Source organism: Sus scrofa, chromosome 8, assembly GCF_054392235.1.
Source record: "Sus scrofa isolate SSC_HxYL_T2T_F1_AM1 chromosome 8, Sscrofa_HxYL_maternal_Yorkshire_Landrace_v2.0, whole genome shotgun sequence".
In the NCBI taxonomy this organism is placed as follows: domain Eukaryota; kingdom Metazoa; phylum Chordata; class Mammalia; order Artiodactyla; family Suidae; genus Sus; species Sus scrofa.
In genome coordinates, this window is record NC_139390.1 from 78784724 (window position 1) to 78801930 (window position 17207).

Genomic DNA, 17207 nt, shown 5'->3' on the forward strand with positions numbered 1-17207 from the left:
CTGATGAACAGAAAATGTGGATTTGGCCTTGACTTTGCTGAGTCCACGTAGGGATTGACATAGAAGTGATGTTATCTTGGTCTCTACCAGGAAGGCAGGGGGAGAAGTGTATTCCAGAGCCTGGGAAATAAGAGAAACAGTAGGTCTTTGCTGTTTATATGTTCTGTGTATAGTGGTGTGTATCTGTTTTATATGTGTGTGTGTGTGTGTGTGTATGTAAACACACACATACACACATAACTGAATTTATATATATAACTGAATTTATATGTATATATCTGAATCACTTTGCTGTACTATACTAAAAAAGAGACAGAGAGGAGTTCCCATTGTGGCTCAGCAGACATGAACCTGACCTGTAGTCATGAGGACACAGGTTCAATCCCTGGCCTCACTCAGAGGGTTAAGGATCTGGCCTTGCTGTGAGCTATAGTGTAGGTCCCAGATGGTGGCTCAGATTGGATCTGGCGTGGCTGTGGCTGTGGTGTAGGCTGGCAGCTGTGGCTCCAACTTGACCCCTAGCCTGAGAGCCTCCATATGCCGCGGGTATGGCCATAAAAAGCAGAGAAAAAACAAAACAAAAAAAAAAAAACAAAAAAGGGGATGGGGACCGGGACAGTAAACTATTACCTTGGGATATTTTGTATCCCCCATTTCCTGGACATTTCCTCAACTGCTAGATTCTGGAGTTAGAACTTTAAATAAGAATAAAGATTCCAGTGGTGGTTTGAGAACCCTACTGATTTGATGAAGACGTTAGGAGTCACCTTGGCCAGTTTATTAAAGTAATGTGTGGATGCCTCGGGGGGCAATTGTACACACCCAATTTTCTGTTTAGGCATGAGCCTTGCCACCTGATACCCACCCCGTTCCACCAAAGTGCAGGTTTTTTTGCAAGATGCTCTGTGTTACCTTTCTCGACATCCATGCCTCTCCTTTGCGATGTAGCTTGACAGCTGAAATTTCAGGACCATTTCCTCCACCACCCAGTGAGCCAGGTCTGTTTAAGACCCACCAAGAGAAGCCTCCCAGCAGGCAGAGTGGGTGCCGCTGGAGGCAGTGGGCTGAAGCTGGGGTGGGGGTGGTGGCATGGGGAGGAGCCCCTTTGCAAAGTGCTTTTTAAATTTATTTATGTATTTGCTTTCTAGGGCCATACTTGTGCCATATAGACGTTCCCAGGCTAGGGATTGAATTGGAGCTACAGCTCTGGCCTACACCACAGCAACATGGGATCCCAGCCGAACCTGCGACCTATACCATAGCTCATGGCCACGCCGGATCCTTATCCCACTGAGAAAGTCCAGGGATTGAACTCTAGTCTTCATGGATGCTAGTTGGATTTGTTACCCCTGAGCCACAATGGGAACTCCTGCTGCTTGTACTTAGAGGAATGTCATCGGGTATTGGTTTTGTCTCCCCAAGTGAGCCATGTTATCTCAGGGCAAATTTCCTGGCAGATGAAACTTTTGGGGGCTCCGCTCTCTGAAGGGGAGAAAAGAAATCTGGGGAAAGGACCCCCAGGGATCTTGGCTCCCTGGTTGCCCCCGACCCCTCAAGGCTGCTTGGCTGTGTGCAAGCTCCACTTGTCTTTAAGTCTGATCCCCAGTAGCCATTTGCGGCTAAAGTTAGGAGAATGGCAGGACTGTCACTTGAAGTCCCCTCTGCCTCTTCACCATCGCCTCCAGCCTCTTGTCCTCAACTTTAAGCCCTTTGTGTCTGTTCCCATGGTTACCTCTTCACCACCAGCAGCTGGAATTCTGCAGTGAGAGGAGGCTGCCTCCCACTGAGCCAGGTCTGGCTGGGCCGGAGGCCACTGCTCTGCCGCTGGATTGTGACATAGGGTCACAGTCCAGTACCTTCGCTTTGTCGTGGATGCTGTACCTTTCCCAGGCTTGGCATGCTGGCGTTTTAGTGGGAGGAGAGATCAGGGCTGATGTATGGCTCACGGGATTTCTTGCCCTGGGCTGGCTCGGCCGTCCCATGACCTGCTATGCTCCTGCCTGCTGCCACCTCCTCCTGTGTGTTGGTGCCCAGAGAAAGCCAGGGGACCTGCCCTGCCCAGTCAGATAAAGATGACCCCTCCTTCCCCACCTGCTTTCCCTTCAGCTTTGGTGCCAGGACCATCTGTGTTGGTACTAGACAGGGCCAGGCTCTGGTCTGGAAGGAATTGACATCCAGCCTGGAGGACCAGGTTGGCTCAGGGAACCGGGGGATGGTGTGAGGACCTGAGGTTCGAGATGAGGGAGTTCCCATCGTGGTGCAGCGGAAATGAATCCGACTAGGAACCATGAGGTTGCAGGTTCGATCCCTGGCCTCGCTTAGTGGGTTAAGGATCCGGCGTTGCCATGAGCTATGGCGTAGGTCACAGACATGGCTCTGATCTGGCATTGCTGTGGCTGTGGTGTAGGCTGGCAGCTACAGCTCTGATTGGACCCCTAACCTGGGAACCTCCCTATGCTGCAGGTGCAGCCCTGGAAAAGGCAAAAAGACAAAAAAAAAAAAAAAAAGAGAGAACACAGGAGTTCCTGTTGTGGTTCATCAGTAGTGAACCCGACTAGTATCCATGAGGATGCGGGTTCAATCCCTGACCTCACTCAGTGGGTTAAGGATCTGGCGTTGCCATGAGCTGTGGTGTAGGTCACAGTTGAGTCTCGGATACCAGGTTGCTGTGGCTGTGGTGTAGCCTGGCAGGTATAGCTCCTATTGAACCCCTCACCTGAGAACTGCCCTGAAAACCAAAAAAAAAAAAAAAATATGAGAACACAACTAGCTCAGAGTTTGCCCTGGAGCTCTTGTCTCAGATACTGTTTGAGGCCCAAGTGCCTTCTCCCTGGGAGTCCCATTGGCCCCAGAGCTAAATCATGAATTGCAACTACAGGTGGAAATTAAGTGGCCTGGGTGGCAAGAGCGAGAAGCAGTTTCCAATAGAAGGTGGCGCAGACCACGATGCTGAGGATGCAGTTCTGGAAGAATTGCCATGCTCTTCCTGTGATCAGGCAGCTTGTTTTCTAGAGCTCGTTCAGCCAGCAGGTACCCGAGCCCTTAGGTGACAGAGCCGTTGTAGAACCTGGCTGAAGCCATGCTTTGGAGCCTTATAATGTGCTGGGTCCTGGCTTTATCACTTTCTTTGTGACCTCGAGCAACTTACTGAAATTACCCGTGCCTCGGTTTCCTTTCCTGTAAAAGAGGAAGAACACTTCATAAGGTTATTACAAACACTGAATTTGTTATGTGAAATACTTTGTACATGGTAAAACCCAATAAGGGTGCCCATTTGTCATATTTTTATTTTTTATTTTTTTGTCTTTTTGCCTTTTCCAGGGCTGCTCCCCCAGCATATGGAGGTTCCCAGGCTAGGGGTCTAATCGGAGCTGTAGCCACCAGCCTACACCAGAGCCACAGCAATGCCAGATCCGAGCCGCGTCTGCGACCTACACCACGGCTCACGGCAACGCCAGATCCTTAACCCACCGAGCAAGGCCAGGGATCAAACCCGCTACCTCATGGTTCCTAGTTGGACTTGTTAACCACTGAGCCATGATGGGAACTCCTGTCATATTTTTCAAGGATGTTTTGAGAGCACCATGTAAGCTACAGATTTTTGTTAGTCCTGCTTTTGTGTTACATATGTCACTGGGTCCAGAATTCCCTGGACAAGAGAGGGTTGTGCTGTAATAAGTAGGAACATCAGGATTAGAAAAACAAGAAAAAGAAAAAGAAAGGAAAAGAGCTCGGGACGGTATTATAACCCTATAGTAACCAAGGGAAGGGAAAAATGAGGGGGCTAAGTAGAAACTGAGCCAGTGGAACCACAGTTACAGTCACCTTGACAAGGTATATTGTTAACCACAATTACTTTTCCACAAATCAGCTGTAGTTTGGTACCCTGGCTTCCACTGAAACCCTGCTTCCCAAGAATATGAAGTGACAGCCAGGGGACAGTTTAGGAGAGCCAGAGTCCCACTTGGGGTGATAGGGAAGGTTGGAAACATTTAGGTTTGAGATTTGGAGGCATTTAAATAGCATGGAATGTCTATTATCCACCCTAAAAAGTAGAACGAATCTTGGATATTGTGGACACAAATGCATTTGGCACAAGCTTTAAAAAAAAAGTGCATATGAGCTTCTTTCTAAGACCCAATAATCCTCTTGGGCAAAGTAAGGATTAAGCCTCCCTCACAAACAAGGAGGGGGGAGTTCATTTTTGCTAAGATTCCTCAGCCGATGCCAAATTTAGCAAGGGACCTATTTTCTCCCAATGAATGACCATCGCCATTTACATTTTTAATGTCCATCCCTCTTCTCCAGGCAGGTCTAGGACTGGAGCAGCTTATTTTGCATGTAGATGGGAGAGAGAAAATCCTGGCTCCCATAGACTACACTAGGATCCTAGGAACCTTCCAGAGCCAGAGTTCCCACACACACTGCCACCTGCAGGAGGGCAGGGGTCCTCTCCCTAGAGCCTGAGGTGGGAGGACTCCAGGGGCTCAAAAAACCTGTGCATTAAAAACACATTATGTTTTTATGTATTATTATTTTATTAAAGTATAGTTGATATACAGTGTTGTACCAATTTCCCCTGTAAGCATTATGTTTTTATTTTTATTTTAAAAAATTTTTTTTGCTTTTTTTAGGGCTGCACCTGCAGCATATGGAAGTTCCAAAGCTAGGAGTCCAGTCAGGGCGGTAGCTGCCAGCCTACATCACAGCCACAGCAACGCAGGATCTGAGCCCCATCTGTGACCTACACCACAGCTCATGGCAACGCCGGATCCTTAACCTATTGAGCGAGACCAGGAATCAAACCCACATACTCATGGATACTAGTCGGGTTCTTCGTTACCACTGAGCCACAACAGGAATTCCAGCATTATGTTTTTAATGCAGATACTGAGTACCATTCCTGCCCAGTGAATTCCTCAGGCTAATTATCAGCCTTGATGCTCCAGGAGCATTTCTTTTATTTTTATGTCTTTTATTTTTATGGCCACACCCACGGCATATGGAAGTTCCCCGGCCAGGGATTGAATCCAAGCCAGCAGCTATAGCAATGCCAGATGGTTCACCCGCTGCCCCAGGCCTGGGAAGGAACCTGTGCCTCTGCAGTGACCTAAGCCACTGCAGTCGGATTCTTAACCCACTGGGCCACAGCGGAAACTCCTCCAGGAGCATTTCTTTCGCCCAGATGGTGAGGTCCTCTGTGCCAATCTGTTCCTTGGGGCGCAGGTAATGGCCCATATTTCCTGTTCACACACACAACAGTTAAATATTTATATCTCTTGCCAAATGCTTTGGTCATTTGCAGTTTCCCTTTTTAAGGAATTAAAGAGCCCATCCTTACTCCAGTATCTGTCACACCCCTTGGGTGACTTCTTATGTTCTTCCTCTCCTAGGCCACTTGGATTAAATGATAATTGCTCTAGTAGTGGTTTTCACCTGCCAGGTCATCTCAGCCAGCTCACCAGACACATAGTACTTTGTTCCCTTTTTATAGACGAGGTCCTAAGGGTCAGACTAGTGGCCAGGGACTGGCAGAGCTCAGGCTGGACCCCAGCTTGATCTGGCACCAAATTCTGGGTGTCTCTCTCCAGCAAGACTAGAGATCAGCAACTGTCTTTTCTTCCATAACGTTTCCTACTTGGATCCTGCATATAGAAAGTGCTCGTCGCAGTTCCCACTGTGGCTCAGCAGAAACGAACCCGGCTAGTATCCATGAGGACGTGAGTTCGATCCCTGGCCTCGCTCAGTGGGTTAAGAATCCCGTGTTGCCATGAGCTGTGGTGTAGGTCGCAGATGTGGCTTGGATCTCACATTGCTGTGGTGTAGGCCAGCAGTTGCAGTTCCGATTTGACCTCTAGTCTGGGAACTTCCATATGTCGCAGGTGTAGCCCTAAACACACACACACACACACACACACACACACACACACACACACACACACACAAAAGAAAGTGCTTGTCACTTGTGGATGGAGATAACTCAAGAAATTGTTTTCTCACTTGGAAAGGATTTGTCATTTATGTCCTTTTTCCACCTTAGCTCATAGACTGGTAAAAGGAAAAGGAAACTGAAAACCTCAAAAACTCATGAAAACCCAATAGTTCGAGTCTTCTGGCTGCTCATCCAGTACTGGTTCCCTCTATAATGGTGCATATGCAGGTAGGGCCATTTTTGGTGTCTACTTAGCCATCTAAATACCTTTTTCCTTATGTTTTGTGGAAATAAGGAAAGAAAGTATTATCAGATCTATTTTCCTGTGTTCTACCATATCCCTTTTTTTTTTCTTCATAATTGAGATTTTATTGGTTGTTTTGAGGACCAGGTACAGACATTTCAACTTGTACACAATTCTTTATGTATCAAAAATATAAAAAAATCATGCTGTGGTGATTCTCTTCTGTATAGTTATTCCAATGACTTTCCAGCTTAACACTTGGAGGCAGTTTCCTTAACAAGATAACATCAAATACCAATATATTTAATGTTGATACACTGTTAGATCGTTAATTCATGATTTAATATATCCACTGCATATTCAAATTTTCAGTGGTTCACAGCAATATTAGCAAAGTTAATAGGAAAACTGGATTAGCATGACCAAAACTGTTACGGGGTGCACAGAATTCTGACCAAAAGAGCCAAGATCACAGTGGTTTGCTTTAGGAGCCAGTTCTACCAAAAACAACATCAGAAGTCATTTAACATGTATGTTCAAGGGATTTCAGCGGAAATGAATCTGACTAGCATCTGACTAGCAGGTTCGATCCTTGGCCTTGCTCAGCGGGTTAAGGATCTGGCATTGCTGTGGTGTGGGTCGCAGACGTAGCTCTGTGGTATGGCTGTGGCTGGCAGCTGCAGCTCCGATTCTACCCCTAGCCTGGGCACTTCCATAAGCCAGAGGTGTGGCCCTAAAAAGACCAAAAAAAGAAAAAAGTGTGTGTTCCTACCCCCATTGATGGAATGTTAAGGTGACCCCTGAAACAGTCAAAGCTTGCCTGTATTCCACTAGTTTCTGGTTGCACCGCAAAATGAACAACCAGCAACTGATTTCACCTCTTTAAATGCTTTAAAAAGCATTTACACTTAAAAAGTGGGATGAGGTGGGATTCCCTCCTTAAAAATGTTTCTAAAGCTACTATAAAACCTGCATTTACAAAACAGTGGATAAAAGTGTTCCTCTGGGTTGTAGGAGAAGGGAGACAGGGACCAGTGACAGGACCGGGCGTAGGGTACTGTTCAGACTTGGCTTCTTTCTCTGTTGCTTCATCGGAGGCCGGGCTGCCCTCATTTGTGGCCTCTCTGTTTTCTGCAGGTGAATCTTCTTTGTCTCTGAGGTAGACGCTTTGACCTGTTTCCCCTTTGCCCCCCTTTCCCCTTTTGTTTGCACTTCTTTGTTTGAAGATCTATCCTTTCCTGCCACCTTTTTGGCTTCGTTTCCACTTTCGCAGGCACAGATCTCCTCTTGGGCATTGTGGCAGTAGGATGGATGTGTGCTGGCGTGCCAAGAGCCTGTGCTAAGCTGGATTGCCTGACCTCTGCCACCTGCCCTTCACCGCCTGAGCTGCTGGAACCCCCGCTGTGTTGCTTCCTGTCCTCTGTCTCTCTTGCTCTTCCCACCTCTAGTAGATCCTCTCGGGAGTTCCCGTTGTGGCTCAGTGGGTGAGGAACCCAACATGGTATTCATGAGGTTGTGGGTTCTATCCCTGGCCTCGCTCAGTGGGTTAAGGATCGGACGTTGCCTCAAGCTGTGGCATAGGTCTGCAGCTGCTGCTCTTATGTGACCCTTAGTGCAGTGTGCTCTGGGAGAGGCAGGTCTGTGAGGCTGTCTCACCATCTGTTAAATGGGGATAAATAATACCTGCTCTGTTTGCCCTCTGGGATTAGTATTAGGACCAGGTGGACTAATGCACAGGAGGTACGTTCAGGCTATAATGGATGACATTAAAGTGAGGAATTATGATTTTTTAGGGAACTAGGGAGAGCAGGGAGAGGGAAGAAGGATGGAGGCCTCACTTGCTCAAGACCAATTCACACCCATCTGCTGATCCTGCTTCCTGAGCCCTCCTCTGAGTATTTTCAGTGGTCGCTGGAGATCCCAAAGGAAAACCGCCACCAGCGTGAAGTCTTCCCGCTGCCCAAACTTGCTCCTGAGATAGATACATCCACTGCCATTTCCTAGCATGGAATTTCCTTTTAAAATATGGGGAAACTAGACTGAGACTCACTCAAATAAGAAAAAAAAGTAAGACTTGGGAGTTCCCGTCGTGGCTCAGTGGTTAGCGAATCCGACTAGGAACCATGAGGTTGCGGGTTTGATCCCTGGCCTTGCTCAGTGGCTTAAGGATCCAGCTTAAGGATCCAACTAGGAATCATGAAGTTGCGGGTTTGATCCCTGGCCTTGCTCAGTGGCTTAAGGATCCAGTGAGCTGTGGTGTGGGTCGCAGACGCGGCTCGGATCCTGGGTTGCTGTGGCTGTGGTGTAGGCCAGCGGCTACAACTCCGATTTGACCCCTAGCCTGGGAACCTCCATATGCTGCGGGAGCGGCCCTAGAAAAGGCAAAAAGACAAAAAAAAAAAAAAAGAAAGGAAAAAGAAAGACTAATTTCACTTTTTCTAATAATTAAAATAATAAACATCAGTTGGAGACAATCTGCAAGATATAGAAAAAGAGAAGAAAAATATCACCCGTACTCCTGTCACTAAGTAGTAACATTTTGGTACATTTGCTCGTCTTTTGTCTTCATTCATATCTTTTTGTCTCATGTGAATGGGAAGCATGCATAGCTTGGGATGTGGCTGATGCTTAAGAAAAAATGGAAAGCCCAGGGATCCTCAGTGGCATTTAATGAGGGGTGGCGTGGTCTCTGGCCAGACATCTTTCTGCTTGTTTTATTTCATTTTGCATTTTTTCTCTGTAAAATGAGGATCATCACTGTCTCAAATGATGAGAAGATAACTGAATGACTTTTTCAAGGACAGTATCTGGTACTTACCATGTGCCCAATAAATGTAAGTTTCCATTCTCTTGGTAAGAAATGAACCCTGATTGGGAGTTCCCGTCGTGGCTTAGTGGAAACGAATCTGACTGGTATCCATAAGGATGTGGGTTTGATCCCTGGCCTTGCTCAGCGGGTTAGAACCGGCGTCGCCATGAGCTGTGGTATAGTTTGCAGACGTGGCTTAGATCTGGCATTGCTGTGGCTGTGGTGTAGACCAGCAGCTACAGCTCCCATTCGACCCCTAGCCTGGGAACCTCCATGTGCCGTGAGTACAGCTCTAAAAAGCAAAAAAAAAAAAAAAAAAAAAAAAAAAAAAACCCAAAAAACAAAAAAGAAAAAAATGAATTGAACCCTGATTGCCAGGTACCAACCGTTCTGAGTGCTTTACACATATTAATTTATTCAAGCCTCACAACCCCCCCTTTGATGAAAGAGCTGCAATTATCCTTATTTTATAGACAAAGAATCTGAGGCATGAGTGGTTGAGTGACCTGCCCAAAGTCAAACACCTGCGAGGTGATCGGGCTGGACCAGGAGCCCAAGCAGCTGGCTGTGGAATTGACATTGTTCATTCAGGTTATGCAGCCTGCCACGTGCTAGAGTTGATTTAAGCTCAGGCTCCGAGTATGTAGTTGGGCCACACAGTCCACCGGGGACAATGTCACCAGTTTAAGCCTGTGCATGAGGGCACTTGGCTTTCTTCTGCACGTGCTCCACGCTGGCTAAGTCCTCGGGCCCCGTGGGTGGGGGGTTTTGAGTCAAAAGTAAATTTGGAGCAGATTAAATATTTATTTTTCTTTTTGTCTTTTCTAGGGCCGCATCCACGGCATATGGAGGTTCCCAGGCTTGGGGTCCAATCAGAACTGTAGCCACCAGCCTACACCAGAGCCACAGCAACTCGGGATTTGAGCCGCGTCTGCAATCTACACCACGGCTCATGACAATGCTGGATCCTTAACCCACTGAGCGAGGCCAGGGATTGAACCCACAACCTCTTGGTTCCTAGTTGGATTCATTAACCACTGAGCCACAACAGGAATTCCAGATTACATATTTAATAGTTAGGTTAAAAGATCTGGCTAGTCATTTGGCTCTTTCCCCTATCCACCCTTTGCCAGTCTTTCTGCAGTGTTGACAGAGAGGTCACTGGCTGAGATCTGCAGATAGTTAGGCTTCTGGTTTCAGAAAGAATCAGAAACATGCTGAATGTCAGTGGTATAAGTTGCACACGTGGTCCATTTGGGAGGGCGAGGACAAGCGTTAGCCAAAGGAGCAGGAAGTGCAAACACACTGGGCCGAGCCGTACAGAGCACACCTGTGCGTGGCTAAAGGGTTAGGTAGGGACCCTTTGTCATAACGAAGCTGCCTCACAAGGTGGGTGAGCAGGAAGAGGAGGGTTTTAAGGACAAGTAGATGGCATGCCTGTGATGGAACATGCCAGATACAATACAGGCCTGAGGGAATGCAGAGTGAGCTTCCTAGATGGTAAATAATGAGTGAAAAAGCAAAAAAAAGGAAAATGATGAAAGGACAGTGACTCGAAAGATAGATCTAAGTATGTGGGTACCAAGAGGTCAGCAGTAGGGACAAGGGGTTTTCAAGAAAGGGCGCTTCCCTGAGAATGTCCGCGAAACCTTCCAGAAACGTCCAGTCATCGGAAAATGAAGAAGAGCTTGTTAGACCAAGAACAGAAATCTGAACCTAAGGACATCAGTTCTTAAAATCTTCCTTCACAAGCCAAGGAAGCCGAGAATGCAGGCCCTCTCCACCTCCAGGCAACAAAGGGGAGCCGCTGGCAGTGACAGCAGAGGCCCCCTCACAGGATGGGAAGAGCCGTGCGTGACAGACATGAGGCGGGACAAGAAGAAAACAGAAACAGAGGAAACCACGGGCACGACTTTCCATGAAGCCAGTTATGAAAATGAATACACACGAGCACCCAGCCTCAATCCAAGGAGTTTCTCCAAAGGGCTCTGAGGACAGCTTTGCCCAGTATCAGTGCACTTCTGTCTGCTTAATCTCAAAATGCTGCTCCTTCGAAACATAAGGCAACAAAGCTGCCCTGGGCTGTGCCAACTGTTTGTTGAAAGGCTTGGCCAAGAGTTCCCCAACACGGGTCCTCTCTATTCCACGAAAGCAGCTGCTGATGACAGGGACCAAGAGTTAGGGCTGAATTCTCCTTTCCAAACTGTCTCCCAACCTTATATAGAAAGTGACGAAAAGAAGGCATTCCCGTTGTGTCTCAGCAGGTTAAGAAACTGACTGGTGTCCATGAGGATGTGGGTTTGATCCCTGGTCTTGCTCAGTGGGTTAAGGATCTGGCGTTGCCGTGAGCTGTGGTGTAGGTTGCAGACACAGCTTGGATCCTGCGTTGCTGTGGCTGTGGTGTAGGCCGGCAGCTATAGCTCCAATTCAACCTGTAGCCTGCGAACCTCCATATGCTGCGGGAGCAGCCCTAGAAAAGGCAAAAAGACCAAAAAAAAAAAAAAAATCAGTAAAGATTAGCTTTGGATTCATAAATTATAAATAAAACTATTTTATTATCTAGTGTTACTGAAAAATAAAGAGTTTAAAGTTGGGAGTTCCCAACGTGGCTCAGTGGTAACCTGACTAGGATCCATGAAGATGTGGGTTTGACCCCTGGCCTCACTCAGTGGGTTAAGGATCTGGCATTGCCATGAGCTGTTGTGTAGGTCACAGATGTGGCTCTGATCCCAGGTTGCTGTGGCTGTGACGTAGGCCAGCAGCGGTAGCTCCGATTCAACCCCTAGCCTGGGAGCTTCCATATGCTGCAAGTGCGGCCCTAAAAAGAAAAAGAGTTTAAGGTCATCGAGCTCCATTTTAGGTGCATCGCACGACTTTCCCCTTTACAATCAATGGTGATTTGACAAATCTGTACGGTGTGCCTACCATGAGCCACTCACTGTGTGAGGACCTGAGGATGTAGTGCTTTAAAAGCACAAAACTGAAGAAGAGCCAGCCGTGGGCCTTGACGTTGCTGAGATCACTGTCCCATAAAGGGAGCCGACCATGCACGTGAACATTTGCTGGTGGTCCTGAGTGCCCTGAAGGGAAGGCCCAGGTGCAGGAAGAACCTGTGTGTGGTAGATGAGGCCGTCTCGGAGGAGGTAAGGTTCTACTCGGGACCAGAAGGTGGAGGAAGAGCCAGCCAAGCGCAGAAGCATCAGGAGCGCATTCCAGGTGGAGAGAACCGCATGGGCGAGAGCGGAGAGCTTGGCAGGCTCCAGGTGCCCAGGGCAGGCTAGTGAGGACATGGGGAGCGAAGGGAGAGATGCTGAAAGTTTGGTGGGCAGGCACCAGGTCCCTCGAGGCTTTGCAGCCAAGCTGTTAGCAACTTGGATTTTCTCCAGAGTGCATGGTTTTATTAGATGACATAATTCATTTTCTTTTTTTTTTTTTTTTTTTTTTTTTTGCTTTTTTAGGGCCACACCCAAGGCATATGGAAGTTCCCAGGCTAGGGGTGGAATCAGAGCTGCAGCTGCTGGCCTACACCACAGCCATAACAACGCAGGATCCCAGTCACGTCTGCAACCTATACATACCATAGCTCATGGCAATGCCGGATCCTTAAGCCACTGAGCAAGGCCAGGGCTCGAACCAGCATCCTCATGGATACTAGTTGGTTCGTTACCGCTGAGCCACAACAGGAACTCATTTACTTTTTTAAAAACGTGATGCTGGCTCCTGGGTTGCAGGGGACAGGAGTGGCTATGGCCAGAGAGGAAGCTGTTCCCTCCTGGACAAAACACAACCAAAAAAGGCGAAACAGTTGATTCTCAGAACTAGATTCTTCCTGAGGTTGTAACCTGCTGAGGAGATGGGAGCTCCCTCTCCTCATCCGCATTTAAACTGAGTAGGAACCACGATCTAAAGGGATCTGGGGAGACCGGATTATCAGGCCCGGCCCAGCTCTCTGCATCTTTTGCTCCAGCTTCCCATCCTTCCCCAGCTTTCGTGGTGTTCAGGGGAGCTACCGGAACAGGACGATCTGGAACTTTTTTCTCCAATATTGGTTGAAACTCAGTTCAGAAAGCAGTTAAAGACTCTATTGAAATACCAAACAGTAAAGCAGTCAGTATATATTCATGAGTTGTTAATATGAGGGGTGGAATATGAATGTAGGCATCGTAGGAAGTAGAAATACGTAGGTGGTTGGCCTGGATTTCTTAACTATTTGGCAAAGAAAGATGATACTGGGGTAGTGGGTCCCCCCCTCTTTTTTTTTTTTCAGTTGTTTGCTATAGGTTTTTTTTTTTCTTTCATTTTTTAACTTCTTTTAAAAGTATAGTTGGTTTACAATGTTGTGCCAATTTCTGCTGTACAGCAACCACGGTCATTTTTTTTTAGCCGCTGCTAAATCTTCTCAAGTCAGCTTCACTTTGTTTCCTCATTCAGTTTGTGATACCATGACTGGAGAACAGCAAGAAATAGTCTTAAAAAAATAGCCGTCAAAAATGGCTCATTAGTTTTGCCAGCAAGCGTCACTGTGGAATTTCTTTTCATTAGGACATGTGAATTTTAAAATGTTTATTAGCTGTCCAGGTTCTTCCAGAAAGAGAATTATGGCAGAAAAAGTGTGCTCTGGTGGTTGGTGATTTTTCCTGCATTCCTTCCAGCCTGCTTCCTCCTTGGTGTCGGGCATCCGGAAAAACCCACTCAGGAGGAGTTCCTGTCGTGGCTCAGTGGTTAATGAATCCGACTAGGAACCATGAGGTTGCAGGTTCGATCCCTGGCCTCACTCAATGAGTTAAGGATCCGGTGTTGCCGTGAGCTGTGGTGTAGGTCACAGACACAACTTGGATCTGGTGCTGCTATGGCTGTGGTGTAGGTTGGTGGCTACAGCTCCGATTGGACCCCTAGCCTGGGAACCTCCATATGCTGTGGGAGCGGCCCTAGAAATGGCAAAAAGACAAAAAAACGAAAAAACAAAAAAACCCACTCACGAGTCCCGGGAACCAGCCCACCCAGGGTGGGGGGAGGCGAGGGTGAGTGGGGAGGCTGTGCTACGACTTAGCCTGGGGGCCACATCAGCAACCAGCTACAAGCAACAAGTTTTACAAACCCTCACCCCCAGCTGTTACCCTCAGCTGGTCTGGAGAGCACGGCTAAGCTGCTGATCTCCGCTGGGATTGAGAACCATGCTTTGCAGATCCTTAAAAAGATGAGCTTGTCTCATATTCGCCATGCTTCCATCTCTATCCCGTTTGCCTGCTCTTCCTACCAGCCCTTCACTCCAGCAGCCCGCACCCTGGACCATCTGTTTGTGGTACCTCTCGGGGCGGGGGGGGGGTGGGGGCACGGAACGAGAAAGGGGCTCAGCCACTGTGCCAAAGAGACAGAGCCAGCGGTTGTGGTTTAGGCAAAACAGTGAGGAAGTTATTAAGTGCCACAAAGGCTTTGTGAAAGCTCGGACCTGGTCTCTATTGTTTTCCCCCCAACAGGCAGCATCAGGATCTAGAGGAGACAGGGAAAGGCAAGCTTGTCGTCAGAATGGCTTCTCCCAGGGGGTAGTCTTGGATGTGCTGTATACATTTGTGTCCTCTTTATGTTCGTGGGTTTGATGATGAGATACCTTTGAGTATACTTTCCACCTGAGCTTAAGCCAGATGGTCATGGGGGTTGGTGCTGCTGAGAATTGTAGGAGAAATTGGAGACCGCATGATGAATTCTGCAAAAGGCTTTGATATGTTAACTCTGGACAAGGCTCTTGCTATTATTTCCTGCGTAGATTACTTGTGTCTGTTTTACGTGAAAAAAGAGAGCTCAGAGAAGCTCTAAAATGAAGGTACCATTGAAGACAAACATGAAAATGATTTGTTCATTAAGCACTTACCCCGTGTGCAGGCAGCATGCTTGAGAGTCACTAGACATTATCTAGAAATTTGATAGCAACCCTGAAGGCTACATATAAATAGCGGCAGTTTGCTGAGTGCTGAATATATGCCAGACTCTATTCTGAGTACTTTACCTGAATTAGTTTATTTATGCTTCTCGACAACCCAATGAAAGCCATTGGTCCTTTGCACCCATTTCAGAGATGGGAGAACGGAGGTGCAGAGAGGACCAGGTCGCAGAGCTGGTTCACCGGCAGGGGCAGGACTCCAACTCAGAGCAGCAGACCCTAGAGCCAGGCTCCTGACATGGTGTGCCCTGCCTCTTATTTCTCATGTTCCCATGGAGGAACCTAAAGCTTTCGGCATTTACCTGCCCAGCATCATTCAGCTCACAAGTGACAGCTCCGCAGCCAGGTCTTCAGATGTCAAGTCTAGAGGAATATTGAATATCTTCAAAGCCAGGAATCCCAAATTTGGTGAGAAAAGTAATGTAACAAAGGCGGTGATGGTGCTTAGGTAAAACTAAGGCAAAGATGAAAACTTGACCTTAGACGGGATACTCCCAGCTGACTCCCTGGTCTCCTCCCTCCTTGTCCTGAAATACAAAGACATCAACACCATTCATAATCCCACTGCTTCTCAGCTCAGGCCTTTACAGATGAGAAACAGAAGGCATTTGCACCTTCTCCTGCTCAAAGGACACGGTGCAGGGGCTACCCATCAACTCTCAGAGGCTTAGAAAGATCCTCAGAGACAGACATTGAAAACACACCACTGTCACCCAGCGCGGCAAACCCACTTCAAAGTCTTCAGTCCCATTAAGAGGAGGCCTCGAAGGTACAGTCAGGGAGTTTGGAAATTCAGGAGCCAAGGCTCTCCCAGGGAGAAGAAATGCATCTGTTTCTGCGGCAGAACACATGGACCACTCAGAGCTTAACATTTTTCTGTGCCTCCCTGGGCGTGTAGAGGAAAAGAGTTTATGGGAATGATGTTGGGGACTGGGGGTGAGGGTGGAGGGTGGATTTCAACGGACACACAAAAGGCTTGCCTCCAGCGCAGTGGAATCTAAACAATCTGAAATAGCTTGGGCTCAAAGTTGGCCTGTGCCCCTCTGAGCTCCCACCCACTGGACAGAGCCAGGGCTGCCGCCCTCGGAGGTGGTGCTCTTTACAGTGACACTGGGAAACGGAGACGAGAGACAGTGCAATCAGTGGGGGCTTGTCTCGGGGGCCACCTCCTTTGACAGTGGCTTTAGAGACCCTGGTTTTCACTTACTCGCCGATGGATACTGACTTCCAGGAGGGTTTAGCTTCATGATAGGCAGTATACCTTTCGTTCCCTTTGGTGGGGAAAATCTGGTCCCCTCAGATTGAGAAGTGCACGTTATTGCTTCACAGAAACACAGCATCTACCTTGCGGAGTAGCGCATCCACCTTGCTCCGGGCAAAGCACCTGGTTGGGGGGCCAGCTTTGCCCTCCGCGCGCCGCTGCGCTGCCTGCTCTCGCTGTGGGGTTGAGTCTCACGCATCCCCATGTGGACGTATTTGTGCACCTGCCCGGGAACAGCATCACGCTTGACTTCCTGTTTTCTTGTTTTTGCCAGAGATGTGTATGCAGACCCAGGCCCTGCGGATACTGGCGCCTCTGACTCCTTTGGCCCGGAGCACCTCACCTCTGATCCACAGCACCGGAAAGCAGCATGGTCAGGAGCCGCTAAACTTCGGCTGAAGCACAGGTAAGCGGCACAGAGGGCTGTGCCGAGCGGTTCAGCAGAGGGACTTGGCTGCTGTCAGAGGGACGTGGGAGCGAGGCTGGACAAGGTTCAGGCTGATGAGTGAGGTGAGGAGGGGCTGAATGGCGAGGTCAGATGGGAGCTTAGAGTTCAGAAGAAAACACTTTAAGGACAGCTTTCTTTTCTTTTTAATTTTGCCTTTTAGGGCCACACCTGTGGCATATGAAGGTTCCCAGGCTAGGGGTCGAATCGGAGCTATAGCTGCCAGCCTACACCACAGCTCACAGCAACGCTGAACCCTTAAGCCACTGAGCAAGGCCAGGGATTGAACCCTCAACCTCATGGTTCCTAGTCAGATTCGTTTCCACTGCGCCATGACGGGAACTTCTAAGGGCAGCTTTCAAACTAGTTTCTGAAGAAGCATAAAGTTCCTGGAAGGTAATCGGCGGGGGGCAGGGGGTGTCCCTCAAATCATTTGATGCAAATATCTTTTAAAAAAAGCATACACCTTCAGAGAGGAGTTCCCGCTGTGGCGCAATGGGATTGTCAATGTCTCTGGAGCACTGGGATGCAGGTTCGATCCCCAGCCTGGCACAGTGGGTTAAAGGACCTGGCATTGC

General features: G+C 48.2%; 1 protein-coding gene across 9 annotated transcripts in view; it reads left to right on the forward strand.

Moving 5' to 3' along the window:
• Positions 1-17207, forward strand: part of SHROOM3 (shroom family member 3) — a 349594-nt gene that overhangs the window by 266465 nt on the left and 65922 nt on the right. For all 9 annotated transcript variants that reach the window (XM_084972580.1, XM_003482418.5, XM_084972581.1 and 6 more), the window contains one exon: positions 16459-16590. In XM_084972580.1, the coding sequence (XP_084828706.1) occupies positions 16459-16590 (132 nt within the window). The remainder of the gene's footprint in view (positions 1-16458; positions 16591-17207) is intronic.